The following is a 20,019-nucleotide window of genomic DNA, read 5'->3' on the forward strand; positions in this document are numbered from 1 at the left end:
TGTATCCACTTAGGCAGCTGGAACTAAACTGAACTGGTGGGCTTAAGGCCCCTGTATTTATACTACTATTTATATTACTGGAAAGTTCTAGAAAGTTCTAGAAGTTACTCCAAGTTTACTCAGCTCTGAATCTATCTGGAATGTTCTGGAAAATAGGTAAATTTCAAAATATCACTGTCCTGGTCACAAAAGCAAAGTTTGTGGGGAATAATAGCCATTTTCTATACTTTTGAGGCATAAGCAATTAGGAAATAACACTTACTACCCAGGAACCAAAAAAATAAATAAATTTGTTACACGGGTGTAATCTATGCTATAGTTTGTAATATTTTAATTGATGGTTAGGATTCTTTGATGCAATTAACACATTATTCCATACATTAGTAATGGTCAGAGGTTTATACGATTTAAGTAATTTTGAGTAAATAGACGCCACCATACCCCTTGTATTAGCATCCGAGACCCATTCAATGATGGGATGTGTTGATAAATTTGACCCCCAGGAGACGCCACAGGTTTTCAAAAGAGCTTGTAGTCTAAAATAAAAAAGTAGTCCCAGGCAAATTAAAATGTGTAACTAAGTCTTGAAAGGTGAGAAGGTCACTATTGTCAGAAATGTTGGAAAGCGTAACATTTTACATTATTTTTACATACAGTATGGAAATACACTATTCAAGGCTCTCTATTTGGATTCCAAATAGTTATGTCATGCAATAACAGGACATGGTACATGAAACTCAAAGGCATCTATTCACAGCACAGCCTCGAAGCACAAGCAGCACATAATTGAATTTCTAAATTAAAATTCATAACCTTTAAACAGGAAAGTACCGTGCAATAGAAAACTCCATCTCTCATTAGCATCAGAACCTTGAGCATGTGGTCTCAGATTTGTTCACACTATTTCTTTCAGATGTTCTTGCTTGAGATATGAAACTGCAGCTCTCAATTATTTACTCTCTAACTCTGACAGGTAATTGTGATCCTGTGTCTGAAACAAGCCAAGACTATCAATCGATGTGTGAAGCTGCTGAAAATGAGGTAATTACTATCGGCAAGTAACTGCTGTCTGCTGTCATTTGAATACAGGATTTCAAAAATCAGATTCATCTTCATATTGCAATAAAAGGAAGTAAGTAAAGTATTCTTTAATCGAGAACTAATCTTAACAGAGGAAGCTGTAACTTTGTGCAACTCAGTGTTTACAAACCTCTTGCCAAGGCATGAAGTCTCACATTTCTACTGGACCTTGTAGACAAAATAATATATATATATATATATATATATATATATATATATATATATATATATATATATATATATATATATATAATATATAGATAGATAGATAGATAGATAGATACAGTTAGAGATATAGATATAGATATATATATAGATATAGATATATATATATATATAGATATAGATATAGATCTATATATAATACAATAGAGCGACAGCGTGTGGAAGCGACATCGTGGGAGAAGTACGAGTGGACAAGTACAACGCAGTTAGAAGCAGAAAGGAGGAATTACATCTTTAAATTAAATCTGGAGTCGCTGTAATCAGAAAACATTGCAGCTTAAAGCCTTACAGCTGCGTGTATTTTTCTGATAACAAGCTGAAACTCGGAGCAGCTGATTCAAATTCCGCGGCGTTCTGGGACACGGGGGAGGGGCGGAGCCCGCAGCACAAACACAAACAAAGGCAGCTAGGCTTCCCAGCGACAGCGTGGGAGAAGTATGAGTGGACAAGTACAACGCAGTTAGAAGCAGTTTGAAAGCAGGTTGACAGTTGCAGAAGCTATACTAAACTTTAAAAAAAAAATGGTCTTCAAGCCAGTAATCTGTGACAACTGCATGATGTGGGAAATCTGAGAAAACCCACCAGAGCTCAACCAAGTTTGTGTAAAGTGCCGCACCATCCAGGACTTGCTTCAGCGATTAAGCCTGCTAGAAAAGGAGCTGGAGGAAATGAGACAGCAACAGGAGCTTGAGGAGCTGACACACCCACAATTCATGGAAGTCTGCACCCCTAGCAGACTGAAAGCCACCAGGGAGATGGAAGAGAGTCGAAACAGCTGGGTTCAGATAGGCAGAAGCAGGGAAAAAAAGAAACTTCGTCAAACACAACCACCAGAAATCCAAACATCCAACAAATTTGAGCCACTTCAACATTTAGATGACCAAAACCAACATCAAGAGAATGAAAGAAACAACATCCAGGACCCTATAAACAGTGCTGACCAGGCAGCAAAAAGAAGGGAGGTCATGATTGTTGGGGACTCCATATTGAGAAACACAGCAAGTTCAGTTCGCAGTTTGGACCCCCTTACTACAACAGTGTGCTGCCTTCCAGGAGCCTCTGTCAAGCACATCACTGAGAATGTGGACAGGCTCCTAGAACGAACAGGAGACAACCCGGTAGTAGTCGTCCACATCGGTACAAACAACATTGGAAGAGACAGGCCAAGATCCCTGCAAAACAAATTCAATGAGCTAGGAAGGAAAGGACCATATGGACAGCTGGAAATACAAAATCAAAATGCATGGCTGAAATCGTGGTGCACACAGGAAGGCTTCACCTTTCTTGAACATTGGAGTACATTCTACAACAAGGACTATCTATACAGGTGGGACGGACTGCACTTAAACAGAAAGGGAACCAATCTACTCGGAGAAAGGATCCTTCAGGAGGTCCAGAAGCATTTAAACTAGAAATGAAGGGGGGAGAAAACAAAAAAAAATAGAAGGGAGACCATATCAAAACAAGGGCAACAACTCAGGTAAGACCACTATTAAATGTATTTATCTTAATGCTAGAAGTCTCAGAAACAAAATGTTAGAACTTGAAGCTACTGCATTAACAAGTAACTATGATGTGATAGGTGTTACAGAAACTTCGTTGTCTGAGAGTGATGGAGACGAATATAATATTAGTGGGTACACACTGTATAGGAAAGACAGGCAGGACAGAAGAGGCGGAGGGGTAGCGCTATACATAAGAAATAGTCTTGAAGCCCAGGTGTTAAATCAGGACAAAGAAAACAATGCAGAATCAATATGGATCAGAATAATGGACACAAATTCAAAGGGCATAATAATAGGAGCATGCTATAGACCGCCAAATTCAGACGCCAAGCAAAATAATCTGTTGTACAATGACATTCGAAATGCGTGTAGAAAAGGAGAAGCCATACTAATGGGGGATTTCAACTTCCCCTGTATAAAATGGGAAAACCCGATGGGGGGCACGACGGACGAAATTGAAATGGTGGAAATGACAAATGACTGCTTCCTAACGCAATTTGTCAAGGCACCGACTAGAGGGGAGGCATGCCTTGATTTAGTCTTTTCAAATAATGAAGACAGAATAACTAAAACAGAGGTCAGAGCGCCATTGGCAAACTCAGACCACAACATGGTCTCATTTGAAATAGTTTTTAAAACCCCAAAAGTAATGACTAAAGCTAAGGTTTACAATTTTGGAAAAGCAATCTATGAAGGTATGAAACGGAGACTAACAGAAGTAGATTGGAGTAAAATAGAGAAAACATCCACAGAAAAAGGATGGCTGTTTATTAAAAATGTAGTAATAGAGGCACAAAACAATTACATCTCAAAAGTAGACAAATCTAAATCTAAAACAAAATGGCAAAAATGGTTTAATAGATCAATTGAAAAAAATATTCAGCGAAAAAAGGCACTTTACAGAGCATTTAAAAGGGACCAAAAACAAAGCACACAGAAAGAGTACTTGGAACTGCAAACACAAGTCAAAAAGGAAGTTAGAAAGGCCAATAGAGAGATAGAAATCAATATTGCTAAGGGGGCTAAAACCAATTCCAAAATATTTTTCCAATATTATAACAGCAAGAGAACATTCAAAGAGGAGGTTAAAAGAGACACAAATGGCAATATCATAGATGAAGAAAAAAAATAGCAAACAGCTAACCAAGATCATGCAACAGTCTCTTGACACAGGGGTTGTACCGACAGACTGGAAAATAGCAAACATAATTCCGATCCACAAAAAGGGAGACAAAACCGAACCAGGTAACTACAGACCAATAAGCCTGACTTCCATTATATGTAAACTTATAGAAACTATAATAAGATCCAAAATGGAAAATTACCTATATGGTAACAATATCCTGGGAGACAGCCAGCATGGTTTTAGGAAAGGGAGATCGTGTCTAACTAACCTACTTGACTTTTTTGAGGATGCAACATTGAAAATGGATAACTGCAAAGCATACGACATGGTTTATTTAGATTTCCAGAAAGCTTTTGACAAAGTCCCGCATAAAAGATTAATTGTGAAACTGAACGCAGTACGGATTCAAGGAAATGCATGCACATGGATTAGGGAGTGGTTAACAGGTAGAAAACAGAAAGTACTGATTAGAGGAGAAACCTCAAAATGGAGCGAGGTAACCATTGGTGTACCACAGGGATCAGTATTAGGTCCTCTGCTATTCCTAATCTACATTAATGATTTAGATTCTGGTATAGTAAGCAAACTCGTTAAATTTGCAGACGACACAAAAATAGGAGGAGTGGCAAACACTGTTGAAGCAGCAAAGGTCATTCAAAATGATCTAGACAGCATTCAGAATTGGGCAGACACATGGCAAATGACATTTAATAGAGAAACGTGTAAAGTATTGCATGCGGGCAATAAAAATGTGCATTATAAATATCATATGGGAGATAGTAAAATTGAAGAAGGGAACTATGAAAAAGACCTAGGAGTTTATGTTGACTCAGAAATGTCTTCATCTAGACAATGTGGGGAAGCTATAAAAAAGGCTAACAAGATGCTCGGATATATTGTGAGAAGTGTTGAATTTAAATCAAGGGAAGTAATGTTAAAACTCTACAATGCATTAGTAAGACCTCACCTAGAATATTGTGTTCAGTTCTGGTCACCTCGTTACAAAAAGGATATTGCTGCTCTAGAAAGAGTGCAAAGAAGAGCAACCAGAATTATCCCGGGTTTAAAAGGCATGTCGTATGCCGACAGGCTAAAAGAACTGAATCTATTCAGTCTTGAACAAAGAAGACTACGCGGCAATCTGATTCAAACATTCAAAATCCTAAAAGGTATAGACAATGTCAACCCGGGTAACTTCTTTGACCTGAAAAAAGAAACAAGGACCAGGGGTCACAAATGGAGATTAGATAAAGGGGCATTCAGAACAGAAAATAGGAGGCACTTTTTTACACAGAGAATTGTGATGGTCTGGAACCAACTCCCCAGTAATGTTGTTGAAGCTGACACCCTGGGATCCTTCAAGAAGCTGCTTGATGAGATTCTGGGATCAATAAGCTACTAACAACCAAACGAGCAAGATGGGCTGAATGGCCTCCTCTCGTTTGTAAACTTTCTTATGTTCTTATGTTCTAATGAAAAAGGCTTCTTTGGATTGAACTCAAGACATTTTAAAGTTAGAATAAGTCAACGCTTCAAACAATTGTGTGAAGTATATGTGAACAAGTTGTTTATCTTTTTTAGGTCACAGAATTAAGAACATTTCGGCCTACAATACACCATGAGGGATACCATAAATACTACAGGTAATGTATGCATTAAAAAATTGTTATATTCCTGTGGCAGGATGGCTGCAGTGGTGACATCACACCCGGAAGAAGACGCAAACACACAGCAGCTGCGGGTTAAAAGCCGAGACGCGAAAGCGCTCGGTTTCTTTATTAAATAATAATGAAATCAAAGGTTTTTACACAAACCACAAAACAAACAGGCACAAGGGCCAAACAAACCAGACAGACAAACAAGTAAGTGTCGTGCTGGCTGATCTAGCACGTTTTAGCAGTTGTTATTTTTAAATTCTGTCTCCTCTCTATCTCCCCGTACCTCCTCTCTGTACACCCAACCCCGAGTGGGTGAAAACATGCTGCTTTTATGCAGTTGTACCGAGACTCGATTGCTAATCAATCATTCAATTGGAATCTCGGTACAACTGCACATGATTTAATTAAGTGCAATCCCGTGACACACAGTATACACATTTTATCTGCACGTGAAGTGGTGTGCAATCCTCGTGACTAAATACAAATCTACATTTGAAATCACTCGTGTTACACAGACCCATTTATATGCCATTTACCAATGACTACACCAACATTTAACACACTACATGCAACATATAAACAAACAATACACACAAGGCGGGGTCACACTGCCACAATTCCTTATGGACTGAAAAGCTAGAGTGTGGGGCCATATACCCAAATGTTTAATACATGTGCTTATTTCCTCATGCTTGTATCATACAGCACAACCGGACGCTAGCAATCGTTTTTTTAATGTTTTGTTCTGACGTCTAGGTTTTCATTTGAGAAAGAAGGAGAATACCAGTGTGAGATCACAGCTCTGATTTTTGACGTGGCGTCTCCAGCTGAAGTTGTGTATGGGACTGAGCAATGGGAGAAGTGTCCCCTAGACCAGAGCTCCCTGCTTCCTGCCGGCCCGCTGTATGATATAAACAGTCCAAGCGGAGCACTGAAGCACCTTTCCTTCCCACATTCGGAGTGCTCCCCTGGTCAGTGGCAACTTGAAATTGCTGAAACTCAAGCTATTTTAACAATTTGTTATTTACAGTCCCTGAACTCAAATACATGAGAGGGAGTGAATAACAAGCATGAGAACAAGCAGACATGTGTCTAAAGCAGCCACAAAAGTGCAGTCCTGTTGGTGACTATCAGGTAAAACTGTAGCACATGTCACTGCAGATGAGAAAGAAACCCCACATTCGCTGGTATATTATTTCAAGAAATCCTGCATTATGTTTTAGAACCAGCAGTCTAAAGAGTTCTCTTCAGTGGCATTTTTAGTTTTGTCCTTCTCGGTTTAAACTTAAACTCCTTTCATCTTTTTTTTTCCAGAAGTTCAGAATCACTTGATGGTGGCACACTACAAGAATGACAATGCTGAGATGATTAAACCAAGCGAAGTGACAGAAACTCACATCAAAATAAAAGTCACAGAAATGTCTCTCTTTGGTCTTGTGAGAAGATGGCTGAAATATAAAAGTAAAGCTCAGGTGCTTCTGTTTCTCAGGCAGCTGACTAAGATAAAGAAGCTGAATGTTTTCTTGCTCTCCTCAAATGTTGTTTTGGATGAAGTAAGTAAAGGATTGGAGAACCACATTAAAGTTGATATACAAAAATATCTGAATTTTAGTTAATAATCGTATTACTATTATGGAAATGAATACTCATGATTTTTCTGACAAGCGCTTCCTCTTTTGGATTTAATCAATATAAAACATTTCCCTCCCCTTCAAAGGTGCAAGAGAAGCAAAAAGACAGTATTTTCATTGAGACAAGTTCACACTGTGTTGTGTTGGAAGAGGAAAAGTACAGCGTTTCATGTGACCAGGAAAACGCTCATGTACAACCAGACGTAAGCTAAGCTTTACTTTAATCTAGCTGACTAAAACATAGATCTGTTTGGGAGTGTGTGTTTGTATAATGTAATATGCCACATTGTATAATGTAATCATGTTTGCTCATATTTGTTACACTTCATCTACAAATTTATAAATTATAAAAAATATGTCCATTTTGCTATTGCCACACCCTGTCAGATACAGTATTGTCATTCCATTATACAGTAATTTACTAAGTTGAATGGTAAAATGGAATTAAACAAAATCACTACGTAGGGGTGATGATGTTCTGCAATCCCAGAATTACTGGAAAACACAGACTTCATTATTTTGATTAATTCATTTCTTCCCCTTTTGTAATTTATATCAAACCTGAAGGTGTTGAGCTGATATGTTCAAGAGACTAGAAAGCCATCAAAACCAAACCTATATAAAACACAGAGAGAGGTTGCTGCTTTATTGCGTTATATATTTACACATTCTTTGGGGTTTATAATTATTCTAAATATGTGAGCTATTCAAAAGATTGTTTCTTTTTCAATCTTAGACTTATGATTTTGTAAGAGACTACGGTCCCAACTTCCCCCCAACATTTGAAATCTTTTTGAACAATGACGTGGAAGAGCTGACTGTTAAAGTTTTCAAAAGCACCAGAAGAGATGCTTCGGTCTGGTCTCGCAGAGTATTGCTTGATGGTAAGAGGGTTCATTTGTAATTTTAAGTTACCTGAAAAACTAGCAGTCATTACATTTTGCCAGCTTTTGATAAAATATGGATTCAATAATAACTATGTAAAATATGTGAATCTGTTCAACTGGGATTTCTTTGTTTTTCAACTGGAAAGCAAACATGGAAAATGTGTACAATCTATAAACCTCAGGACTGATGAGCCAATAATGTTCAGTACAAAAGCTTCAAACTTTAATCAAGAAAGACCTTTTTGTTGTTTTTGCTCATCAGTTTTGTTAATAACAGTGTTTATATATATATATATATATATATATATATATATATAGTCACCTCCAAAATTATTGGCACCCTTGATAAAGATGAGCAAGAAAGACTGTATAAAATAAATAATACCAGTACTGATCTATATTGTAATTTTCCACTTTATAATGATTCAATGGAATCAACCAAAATTACACATTTCTCAAATTATAAATTTATTTTTGAGAAAAATGTGTATTACTTGTTAATAAAAAACTTTTTCTCTGAGCAATTGTATTAGAATAAAAGAATATGGTTTTCCCATATATTTAAGCATAAAATATAGCTCATAACCTGTGTTGTTTATTTTGTACAGCCTTTTTTGCTCATCTTTATCAAGGGTGCCAATAATTCTGGAGGTGACTGTGTGTGTATATATAATATAGGTGTGTATAATAGTACTTTTATTTTCTCAGGTTTCAGTTCATCAGGTCAAGCTCCACCTGGTAAGTGGTAATCACTTTTATTTCACCCCCCCCCCCATCTTTACTTTATATAGCGCCTTTCTTAAAGGATTATCACAAAGCGCTTAACACAGCAAAGGAAGACAAGTAAAATAGCAATAAAACTAAACTCATCACCTATACAGAATTGGATACAAACAACTAACAACATTAAAAATCAAAATAATAAAAACAACGAATTAAAAGAATGTCAATTTAAATAAATATGTTTTAAGGCGAGATTTAAAAACAGTTCAGGTTTGGATGTACTCCCAGTTCAGGATTCAAACATCAATTTTTAATGCAGTCTCTATTTGATTTGCTTTTTGACTACATGCAGCTGTGAGGTCCAGTGGTTAAAGAAAAGGGCTTGTAACCAGGAGGTCCCCGGTTCAAATCCCACCTCAGCCACTGACTCATTGTGTGACCCTGAGCAAGTCACTCAACCTCCTTGTGCTCCGTCTTTCGGGTGAGATGTAATTGTAAGTGACTCTGCAGCTGATGCACAGTTCACACACCCTGGTCTCTGTAAGTCACCTTGGATAAAGGCGTCTGCTAAATAACAAAATAATAATAAAAATGTGTTTATCTATGTCAAAAAGTATTAGCTTTTTTATAAGAACTCTATAAAGAAAAAAATCAGTTTAGAATACATTTTTAAAAACACAAAACCTCAACATCTGAAAACAGTAACGTTTGCTGCACGGCGCTCGTGTTGAAATAACTACCATGGCTGGAGTGTTCTTGATGTATTTTGAGTGTGTTACTGCTGGATTAATGATGGCTTGTTGTGTCTCAGGTGGGAGGTTGAAGGCTCTGCGTTGCTGTATTTTGACTGCTGGATTAATGATTGCTTGTTGTGTCTCAGATGAGAGGTTGAAGGCTCTGCGTTGCTGTATTTTGAGTGCTGGATTAATGATTGCTTGTTGTGTCTCAGGTGAGAGGTTGAAGGCTCTGCGTTGCTGTATTTTGAGTGCTGGATTAATGATTGCTTGTTGTGTCTCAGGTGAGAGGTTGAAGGCTCTGCGTTGCTGTATTTTGAGTGCTGGATTAATGATTGCTTGTTGTGTCTCAGGTGGGAGGTTGAAGGCTCTGCGTTGCTGTATTTTGAGTGCTGGATTAATGATTGCTTGTTGTGTCTCAGGTGAGAGGTTGAAGGCTCTGCGTTGCTGTATTTTGAGTGCTGGATTAATGATTGCTAGTTGTGTCTCAGGTGAGGTTGAAGGCTCTGCGTTGCTGTATTTTGAGTGCTGGATTAATGATTGCTTGTTGTGTCTCAGATGAGAGGTTGAAGGCTCTGCGTTGCTGTATTTTGAGTGCTGGATTAATGATTGCTTGTTGTGTCTCAGGTGAGAGGTTGAAGGCTCTGCGTTGCTGTATTTTGAGTGCTGGATTAATGATTGCTTGTTGTGTCTCAGATGAGAGGTTGAAGGCTCTGCGTTGCTGTATTTTGAGTGCTGGATTAATGATTGCTTGTTGTGTCTCAGGAGAGAGGTTGAAGGCTCTGCGTTGCTGTATTTTGAGTGCTGGATTAATGATTGCTTGTTGTGTCTCAGGTGAGAGGTTGAAGGCTCTGCGTTGCTGTATTTTGAGTGCTGGATTAATGATTGCTTGTTGTGTCTCAGGAGAGAGGTTGAAGGCGGTGCGGACGAGGCTCATCGAGGGGCTGAACGCCTCAGTAATCCGGGACCTGCTGGATGACATGCTGCACATGAATGTGTTGAACGATGGCGAGGTGGAGAGTGTGAAGGAGGGGCAGACCTGCACCAAGGACAAGGCAAGCTGCCTGATCGACATGGTGAGGAAAAAGGGGACTTCCGCAAGCGAGAAATTCATCTACAAACTTGCAGAGAGGGACCCTGCCTTATACGTCACCCTGGGGCTTCACAGGCAATCAGTCGACTAAGAAGCGAATAACTGCTTATAATAGATTCTTCAATATAAAACCCTAATCCATCAAAACAGAACTAAAAAATAACCCTCTGATATCTGGCCTATTCTAAATCCAGTGTCACTGCACACTATTGTCTCCATAAAGCATTGCACTCTGCTGTATCAGGACAGCTCAACCAGCTTGTATTCAACCTCCAGTCTTGCAGGACTAGCTAGGCTTTCATTTACAAGGCAGGCTGAACTACACTATAATAATGTATCCTCCAAGTCTCACTGAGAAGGCTTTTAGAAATGCTACCACAATGGTAAATGTTTGAAAAAGAAGGTATCAAAAACAAAAGCATGTATGCCTAATAAATTGTGATTGAAGTTGATTATGCCTGGTATTAAGTGCAATATGAATGTTTTCACTGACATAATCCAATCTTCTGGATTATGTCAGTGCAGATATCTTGTATATTGTAATGCTTCATGTGAGAAGTCGTTCCTTTTAAAAGGAAATAACTTCCTTTGTTGTTTTGTGCTGTGTGTAGGGATCTATCTTCAGTCACGGCGTGTATAATCGTAACCCTGTTACGTTACGTTGTAAGGGCAGCTTCTCGAACTCCATAGAGTTCACAAACACACTGTTTTAAAATGTCTAAACATGAAACTAAAAAATTGAGACCGACGGGATATATTTCTGACACCCTGTGTGAAGCGAGCAACAGTTGCTGGCAACATTATTCAACTTCCGGTAAGTCAGTCAGAGAGGGTCGAAAGCGTATTTAAAAATAATTCTCAAATAATCTGCTAAAAAAATGCTTTATTGTATTTATCTTTATTTTTGTTTATATTGCTTATTGTATTTCTATTTGTTTATTTTATATTCTGTTATATATTTTGTTTGTAAAAATCTATCGTGTATATTTCAGCCATTCCTGAAAAAAATTAAGGATTGCAACTCAGTAAAAAGGGGGTTAAATGTAATGAACAGACTCATAGTGAATAGAAAATGGGGTTGGTTGTACCAGATTTATGTCACTGCTATTGTTGCTGGGGTTTTAGTAGTGCCCGGGCACTGAAAACATGACATTTTGTCTGGTGGGTTGTGTATTTCAGTCATTGTTGCTGGGGTTGTAGTATCGCCCGCACACTGAAAACATGACATTTTCTAAGAACAGAAGTGCTGGAGCCAACCCCTGTTCTATTATAAGCAGCTAATGACTTGGGATCTTTATTACTCAATATTTCATTAAATAATGTATAGTATTTAACATACATTAATTATCCAGTCAATTGCTCCCTCTCAGGTCCTCTGAATGGTCTGGCTTTCAAAGATTTAACCGAATGGAGTATTTCACCAGCATATGAAAATCAATGCTGTTGTGCTTCTCTAAAGTAATTTCAAATGTGAGTGCACAAGTTTCATGAGCACAATATCCATTTATTTTAAAATGTTTTTTTTAATGCTTTTTTTACAGATGTACTGAAACAATGGTTTTTAAATGCTATGACACAGTAAGGATTGGAATCTTTCATTTTATTTGCAAATGTGGTTTCCCATGAATATTTCTGGAAAGATCTCCCACGTTTTAACTCAAGGAGCTGAGACCAATCTGCCATTGATAAATGGAATGTAGCTGATGGCAGAACTGAACATGTAAAATCACCAAATGTTGCCCTTTGTGATAAAATACAATGTAAAGTATCTTGACTAAAATCATTTTCTTCAATTGAAGAATCCTCCACAGATTCCACAGTATATTGCTCACATGTTGATGACATGTGTTGTGTATCCACATTTAAATTTGTTTCGCTTTATGTTTTTAAAGAAATCAAGTGGAATACATAGATCATCTGTTTGTGTTCCTTTGTTATAAGAACATACATTAACAGTTGTATTTGTAGTATCACAAAAGGCAACATTTATTTCACTTATGTTTTTAAAACAGTCAAGTGGAGTACACAGATTGTCTGTTTTCGTTCCTTGTGTAAATTAAGACCATACATGAACAGTTTTATTTAGTAGTGTTTCAGGGTAGTCTGTTTTTTTACCTGTAAATGTAAAACTCTTTTGTACTGGTAGTACCTTTAGCTGGCATGTGTCTGAGTTACAGACAAAGCCCATGGTGTCAATATCTGCACCACTATGATTGGGAATGCCAACACATTCAAATGTACCATTCATGGCAGATATCGCAGGCTAGCATAGGCCTTTTCCTTTTATTTGGGGATTTACAAATACAGAAAGTTTATGTTTTCTTAGAATAATGTTCTGCGACCCACTGTTATTTATCATATTTAACATTTTGTATTAGTTTCCTTTGTACTCCCCCAAATGACTTACCTTGTTCTTCACTATATTCTGTTGTACAATGTACTAGTGTCTCTGTATTTGAATTTTGTTAATCCAGTTTTTGAACAATTAATATTTAGTGTATTCATCACACCTGCAGTCCTATCTCCCTCCTTCACCACACCTGCAGTCCTACCTCCCTCCTTCACCACACATGGAGTATTACCTCTCTCCTTCACTACACCTGTAGTCCTACCCTCCTTCACCACACCTGTAGTCCTACCCTCCTTCACCACATCTGTAGTCCTACCTCCCTCCTTCACCACACCTGTAGTCCTACCTCCCCTCCTTCACCACACCTGGAGTATTACCTCTCTCCTTCACCACACCTGTAGTCCTACCTCCCTCCTTCACCACACCTGGAGTATTACCTCTCTCCTTCACCACACCTGTAGTCCTACCTCCCTCCTTCACCACACATGGGGTATTACCTCCCTCCTTCACCACACCTGTAGTCCTACCTCCCTCCTTCACCACACCTGAGGTATTACCTCCCTCCTTCACCACACCTGTAGTCCTACCTCCCTCTTTCACCACACCTGGAGTGTTACCTCCCTCCTTAACCACATCTGGAGTATTACCTCCCTCCTTCACCACACCTGGAGTATTACCTCCCTCCTTCACCACACCTGTAGTCCTACCCTCCTTCACCACATCTGTAGTCCTACCTCCCTCCTTCACCACATCTGTAGTCCTACCTCCCTCCTTCACCACATCTGTAGTCCTACCTCCCTCCTTCACCACACCTGGAGTATTACCTCCCTCCTTCACCACACCTGGAGTATTACCTCCCTCCTTCACCACACCTGTAGTCCTACCTCCCTCCTTCACACCTGTATTCCTACCTCCCTCCTTCACCACACCTGAGGTATTACCTCCCTCCTTCACCACACCTGAAGTATTACCTCCCTCCTTCACCACACCTGTAGTCCTACCTCCCTCTTTCACCACACCTGGAGTGTTACCTCCCTCCTTAACCACACCTGGAGTATTACCTCCCTCCTTAACCACATCTGGAGTATTACCTCCCTCCTTCACCACATCTGTAGTCCTACCTCCCTCCTTCACCACACCTGAGGTATTACCTCCCTCCTTCACCACACCTGGAGTATTACCTCCCTCCTTCACCACACCTGTAGTCCTACCCTCCTTCACCACATCTGTAGTCCTACCTCCCTCCTTCACCACATCTGTAGTCCTACCTCCCTCCTTCACCACACCTGAGGTATTACCTCCCTCCTTCACCACACCTGTAGTCCTACCTCCCTCTTTCACCACACCTGGAGTGTTACCTCCCTCCTTAACCACATCTGGAGTATTACCTCCCTCCTTCACCACACCTGGAGTATTACCTCCCTCCTTCACCACATCTGGAGTCCTACCTCCCTCCTTCACCACACCTGGAGTATTACCTCCCTCCTCCCCTACACCTGGAGTATTACCTCCCTCCTCCCCTACACCTGTATTCCTACTTCCCTCCATCACACCTGTAGTCATACCTCCCTCCTTCACACCTGTAATCCTACCTCCCTCCTTCACCACACCTGTAGTCCTACCTCCCTCCTTCACCACACCTGTAGAATTACTTCCCTCCTTCACACCTGTAGTCCTACCTCCCTCCTTCACACCTGTAGTCCTACCTCCCTCCTTCACACCTGTAGTCCTACCTCCCTCCTTCACACCTGTAGTCCTACCTCCCTCCTTCATATCTGTAGTCCTACCTCCCTCCTTCACATCTGTAATCCTACCTCCATCCTTCACCACACCTGTAGTCTTACCTCCCTTACGTCACCTTGCTGTCTCACTGACATCTCTGCTGTTTTAGGACATTTCCTCACCCTCACCTCACCTGCACTCTGGTCTTGCTGCCTGGCTGTTACAGTCTCACTGATACGTGACCTACTTAGCTTTAATGTTTTCCCCTTTCACTTCCCTTGCCTTCTCAGTAACAGCTCCTGACCCTAGCCTCTCACTCCGAACCACTCCATACGCCTTTGGGTAGCACAGCACCGAAGACTCATGGACGTGGTACACACTACCACCACTCAAGCCCTAAAATTAAATGACAGGTTTTTTCTATATCATACAATCCACATTAATGTATTGTAATGCAGCTACACATTGAGGAAATGTAGTTCAGATATAGCACCAAACTGATGATCACAAATTAAGTTTTAATATTTAGAGTCATTTCCAAGAATAGTTACTCCGCTGCCTTCTCGGTGGTACCGTATTTCACCTCTGCCCACTCAAAAGGATCAGCGCTGCTGATTACTGGTGCTGATCCTCTCACAACCACACGTGGAGTGAGGCCAGGTTTCTTGCTCTGCAAACCTGTTGTTGCTGGTTTGGTCTCTTGTGCAGCAAACAGTTGCTGGTAAGCTGCACACCACATGAGCTGTGCAAGGAGAGGCATGCCACAGTCATCACTGAGATGTACACCATCAGTACACCACAGATCTGAGCATGTGACGGGGAAGTGTTCGGATATTGAGAGGTATCGGACCTTCATTCGGGCTGCACAGCGATGGTATTCCTGATGCAACAGATCTTAAAGGCCAAGGTCAACCATAAGCCGGGTCGGAAAATCTAATACTACCACCTACCAACAAGGAGGTTAAACAGGATTACAATAACATAAAAGGAATTTTAAAATCCCTATTGTTTTCACTTACAATCGTTAATTTATTTTTTTTTTTTGAGTGAAATAACATGAACCCCCTTTTTTGAGTTACGTAAATCCTTAATTTTTTCAGGACTGACTGAAATATACAACCCACCAGCCAAAATGTCATGTTTTCAGTGCCCGGCCACTACTAAAACCCCAGCAACAGTAGCAGTGAGGTAAATCTGGCACAACCAACCAACCCCATTTTCTAAACCCCCAGCAACAATTGCAGTTGTTACATTACATTACCTTATTCCACCTATGCTGTGCTGAGTGGATAAGGGTAGCAGATTCCTTGCCAGCTTCCTTGATGGTGTTGCTCTTGGTGAGGTTATTACCAGGGGCTAAAAGAACCACTAAATCTGGTTCTTCAGGTTAGGTTTCTCTCAGAATTTCCTTCCTCAATATTGCTGCACAGGCAGCAGGAGTGGAGCTGAAGCCAAATCTCAGGTTCCCGAGTGGCATTGTCACAAAACCATCGGCCAGGCTTCTGTGATGTGAGTCGCCAAATAACATCACAAACTAAAAAGAGATATATATGCATAGATAATACATTATTAGCAATGCATTTCTGAAGGTATGTAAGTCACATAGATTATTTTTGTGTTTTCATTTGAACAGCTATACTGTATGTTTTTACTCATTCACAACATACCTTAGTATGTGTTAACAGAATCCTATAAGACACAACGTATTTCCATTAGTATGCGGGTATACACCAGCAGTCATTAAAGGTACAAACTTGTATGAGATGGTTTAAAAAAACATCAATACTAAAAAGAAAATTACCTTTTTATTTGCTCCAAATGGTTTTGTGCTGGTACCCAGTGAGTGATGTGGACCACTTTCTTGGTCTGTGACATGAACCACTGCCGTATAATGCAGAATCCATTGCTACACAACAATACAATAAGTTATTACATTATTTTCTTTTTAATGAGATTATTTAAGTGAATGCAGTTTTTAATAACAAAATAACTCATCTTGTTATTTTTAAATCTTGTTTGAAAATATTTGCATAATATTGTTTTTTTTTTATTTATTTATTTAATAATAGTACTTTTCTATTTCTGTATTTTATTCTGTATTCTGCTTGCAAAGTGCTTTGGGCTGCTTTTAATAATTCTACTTTTTGTTTCTTTATTTTACTCTGCTGTATTCTGCTTCTAAAGCACTTTGAGCTGTATTACACATTGATTGCACTATACAAATAAAGATTAGTATTATTACATTGTTTAAGTCAGTGATCATTTATCATCTTGTTTTTGCATGTATCTCTGTTCCTCTGGAATCTACCACACTCTCTCCCTCTTCCTCCGCTAAGAACCTGGACCCCTGCCTCTCTTATTCCCAGTACATCTCCACTCTGGCACGCACTTGCCGATTCTTTCTGAGCAATATCCGAAGAATCCGACCCTTCCTCACCAATTACGCCACCCAGCTCCTGGTCCAGGCCTTGGTACTCTCCCACCTAGACTACTGCAACTCCCTCCTGGCTAGCCTCTCTGCGTCCGCCACCCGTCCGCTCCAGGTCATCCAGAACTCTGCTGCCCACCTGGTGTTCTCTCTGCCTCGTTTCGCCCACGCTACTCCACTACTCCGCTCACTCCACTGGCTCCCGATCACTGCTCGCATCCAGTTCAAGACTCTTGTACCAGCCTACAGATGCCTTGACCAGACTGCACCCAGCTACCTCCAGACCCTCATCTCTCCTTACACCCCCACTCGACCTCTCCGCTCCGCCTGCACTAGAAGACTAGCTCTACCTCCTCTACGCTCCCCTGCCTCCAGAGCCCGCTCCTTCTCCACCCTCGCTCCACAGTGGTGGAATGACCTTCCTACAGATGTCAGGACCGCCCAGTCCCTGACCACATTCCAGCGTCTCCTTAAGACTCACCTCTTCAGACAGCACCTGTAAAACTCCTCTGTTTTTCCCTTGGGACACTATCACCATTCCTTTAAATGCGCTTTATCTGCTCTTTTCTGCCCCCTATTTTACTGCATTTAATCCTGTACGTCAGAGTACTGTAATCTGCCAAGTGTTTAATCTAGTATTTAATTAGTATTTTGTAATTAATCATAATTAATCAAAATTTTGTCACACTTGTACTTGCTCGAACCAAAGTCATTGTATTTATCTTGCTCTTAATTGTATTATTACTTGTACTGTGATTCTTGAAATGTATTTGCTTACGATTGTAAATCGCCCTGGATAAGGGTGTCTGCTAATAAATAAATAATAATAATAATAATAATTTATGGGTTACAGTAATTTATACGGTATATGCAAAAACAGTAATATATTAATACAGGAGAAAGTTTTTTAAATAGTTACCTGGTATAAAGTAGCTAGACCTTGGTGATTAATAATATTATTAAAAATAATATTAATAATTAAATTAATAATGAATGACAAGCAATTCATTAATGTAGCTTCTCGCTACTGTCTCTTCCAACCGTTATGTGAGAATAAAAGCCGGTTCCGACATTGAGATGCAGAAGTAGCATTCACCGGAAGTTACGCTAGAACTGAAATTGTTGCCAGCTTCACGGAGATTTACGGACAGTACTGACAGTATCTGATGATGAGCTGTCACGCTGGTGCTGTAAGTTTTTTTTTTAGTTTTTTAGTTTTTTATTTTTATTTTATTTTTACTCTGTAACATAATAATGGGATGTATAATGTGGGCTTTTTTCGAGACGTATTTTTATTTCCCTTTTAAAAAACATTTCAGAAGTCATGTCAAGCGTTTTGAAACTGGTAAAAATGTAATCAGCACATTAGCTGAAAATACACATTTAAGTGTATAGTAATTGAAGAAGTCATACCATGCCCATTTTTTTTTTTTTTTTTGCGACTTTATTATTCATTCAGGTCTCTGCTGAAACTCAACATGGCGGCTGCACCAACGAAGAAGAAAAAAATAAAAAAGCAATGTTTCAGTAAGACTGAGTTAAAAGACATCTTTTATCTATGTGAGGATGGTGCGATAGTATTTTTAAAGTTTTGCTGTAACTCGCGTGATCATTAACGAGTCAATACCATTATCATAATGTCAGTCGTAAACACCTAGAGAATAAGAAAGCAAATAAGACGACAACAATGACAAAGTACTGCATTCTGCTAGGCTGAAAAACTAAAACCTAAGGTACTGCGCTCAAGGCAGAGCTTTCCCGAATTAGTAAGATAAATTAATAGTGTATTTCATTATTTTTTTAGTTTATTTCTTTGCACGCTACCTGTCTTTAATGAAGCTATAATTAGTCATTTTAAACCGCGGTCGTTTATTAATTGAATTATATTTTCTGACGACGAAGAAATTAGCTCAAAACTCAGGTGCTTTACTTACTATTACAGCAACAAGAGGCTGATTGAAAAAAAATGAATTGTGGTAATATTTATTAATTTACTTATTTTAACTAGCAACATTATATTAATGTTCAAATGCCATATTTAATTAATATGTTGATAAAAAAGTGGGAACAAATGGAATTGGACATTTTTGAAAAACTGAATTTGGTATTCCCAAAAATGGAACCATTAGTAGCCCTAACGATGGTTACAATCGAAGGCAGTGCAGACGCCAGTGTTTCATGCAGTAGTATAAAGCAATTTTATGCAGGTCACCAGTTAAGCATGCAGTCTTTATCTATGATAACAACCAACAGGGCTGCATAGGATCAGAGGATGATAAAAATCAGAGGCAGAGCCACAATAAATGTCTTGTTTAAATTTAAAGTAAATTGTAAAATTGTTGAGATATTTGTGTTGGAATATTGTTTCAAAATTGTACAATGCAACAAAAATATATTTAAAAGGTTAATGCGTGGCCGAAGGTTTCTCACTGATAATTTACCCTTTCTCAGTCTAAACGGCAAGATTCGTAGTATTTAAAAAAGCTTATGCTGCAAAGCACAACCACCAAATACAACGAACATTTTCATAATTATTTTTCAGCTGTAGAATAAATATAAGTGAGAAAGATAAACAGGTCTTACCTGAACAAAGAGGGGAGTTAAAAGAGGCCCTAATATATTCGCTGTCCATCTTCGGTCGTCTGCTGTGTTGTTTGCCCGCCAGAGCGGATGGCTTGCCTCTGGATCGTTTTCACATTCAGTCAAGTTCAACCTTCAAATAAAGGCCTTGTTCAGTCGGTCTTCCTTCGCTACCAAATGTATTACCCAGACAGACTCCATGCCCAAATGTAGTTTATAGGTATAGTTTTAATTATTATAATTTCTTCTTCGTCATTGTCGTCTTCTTCATTATTAT

At 39.2% G+C, this 20,019-nt stretch overlaps 3 protein-coding genes across 4 annotated transcripts in view; 2 read left to right on the plus strand and 1 right to left on the minus strand.

Annotated features, from left to right (window-relative positions):
- The window catches only part of LOC117407892 (uncharacterized), a 150,059-nt gene that overhangs the window by 31,300 nt on the left and 98,740 nt on the right, over nucleotides 1–20,019 (plus strand). The window lies entirely within an intron of this gene.
- On the plus strand, nucleotides 893–16,000 carry LOC131721234 (caspase recruitment domain-containing protein 8-like). Its single transcript, XM_059014688.1, has 8 exons — nucleotides 893–1,041; nucleotides 5,518–5,579; nucleotides 6,351–6,565; nucleotides 6,909–7,147; nucleotides 7,312–7,428; nucleotides 7,962–8,109; nucleotides 8,821–8,850; nucleotides 10,473–16,000. Exons 1-8 carry the CDS (start codon nucleotides 931–933, stop codon nucleotides 10,751–10,753), a joined length of 1,203 nt encoding a protein of 400 aa, XP_058870671.1. The 5' UTR covers nucleotides 893–930; the 3' UTR covers nucleotides 10,754–16,000.
- LOC117967638 (uncharacterized) overlaps nucleotides 8,571–20,019 on the minus strand; it is a 39,753-nt gene continuing 28,304 nt past the window's right edge. For both annotated transcript variants that reach the window (XM_059014684.1, XM_059014683.1), the window contains 4 exons: nucleotides 19,746–19,875; nucleotides 16,536–16,640; nucleotides 15,996–16,268; nucleotides 8,571–10,537 (listed from right to left, as the gene is read on the minus strand). In XM_059014684.1, coding sequence (XP_058870667.1) covers nucleotides 19,871–19,875 — 5 coding nt within the window. In that variant the 3' untranslated portion in view covers nucleotides 8,571–10,537; nucleotides 15,996–16,268; nucleotides 16,536–16,640; nucleotides 19,746–19,870. The remainder of the gene's footprint in view (nucleotides 10,538–15,995; nucleotides 16,269–16,535; nucleotides 16,641–19,745; nucleotides 19,876–20,019) is intronic.

Source organism: Acipenser ruthenus, chromosome 48 (genome assembly GCF_902713425.1).
Source record: "Acipenser ruthenus chromosome 48, fAciRut3.2 maternal haplotype, whole genome shotgun sequence".
NCBI classification, from domain to species: Eukaryota; Metazoa; Chordata; class Actinopteri; order Acipenseriformes; family Acipenseridae; genus Acipenser; species Acipenser ruthenus.

Coding starts and splice junctions, on each gene's coding strand:
- LOC131721234 (XM_059014688.1), top strand. CDS start 931: ATGAAACTGCAGCTCTCAATTATTTACTCTCTAACTCTGACAGGTAAT. Junction 6,566..6,908: donor ACATTCGGAGTGCTCCCCTG/GTCAGTGGCAAC, acceptor TTTTTTTTCCAG/AAGTTCAGAATCACTTGATG. Junction 8,851..10,472: donor ATCAGGTCAAGCTCCACCTG/GTAAGTGGTAAT, acceptor GTTGTGTCTCAG/GAGAGAGGTTGAAGGCGGTG.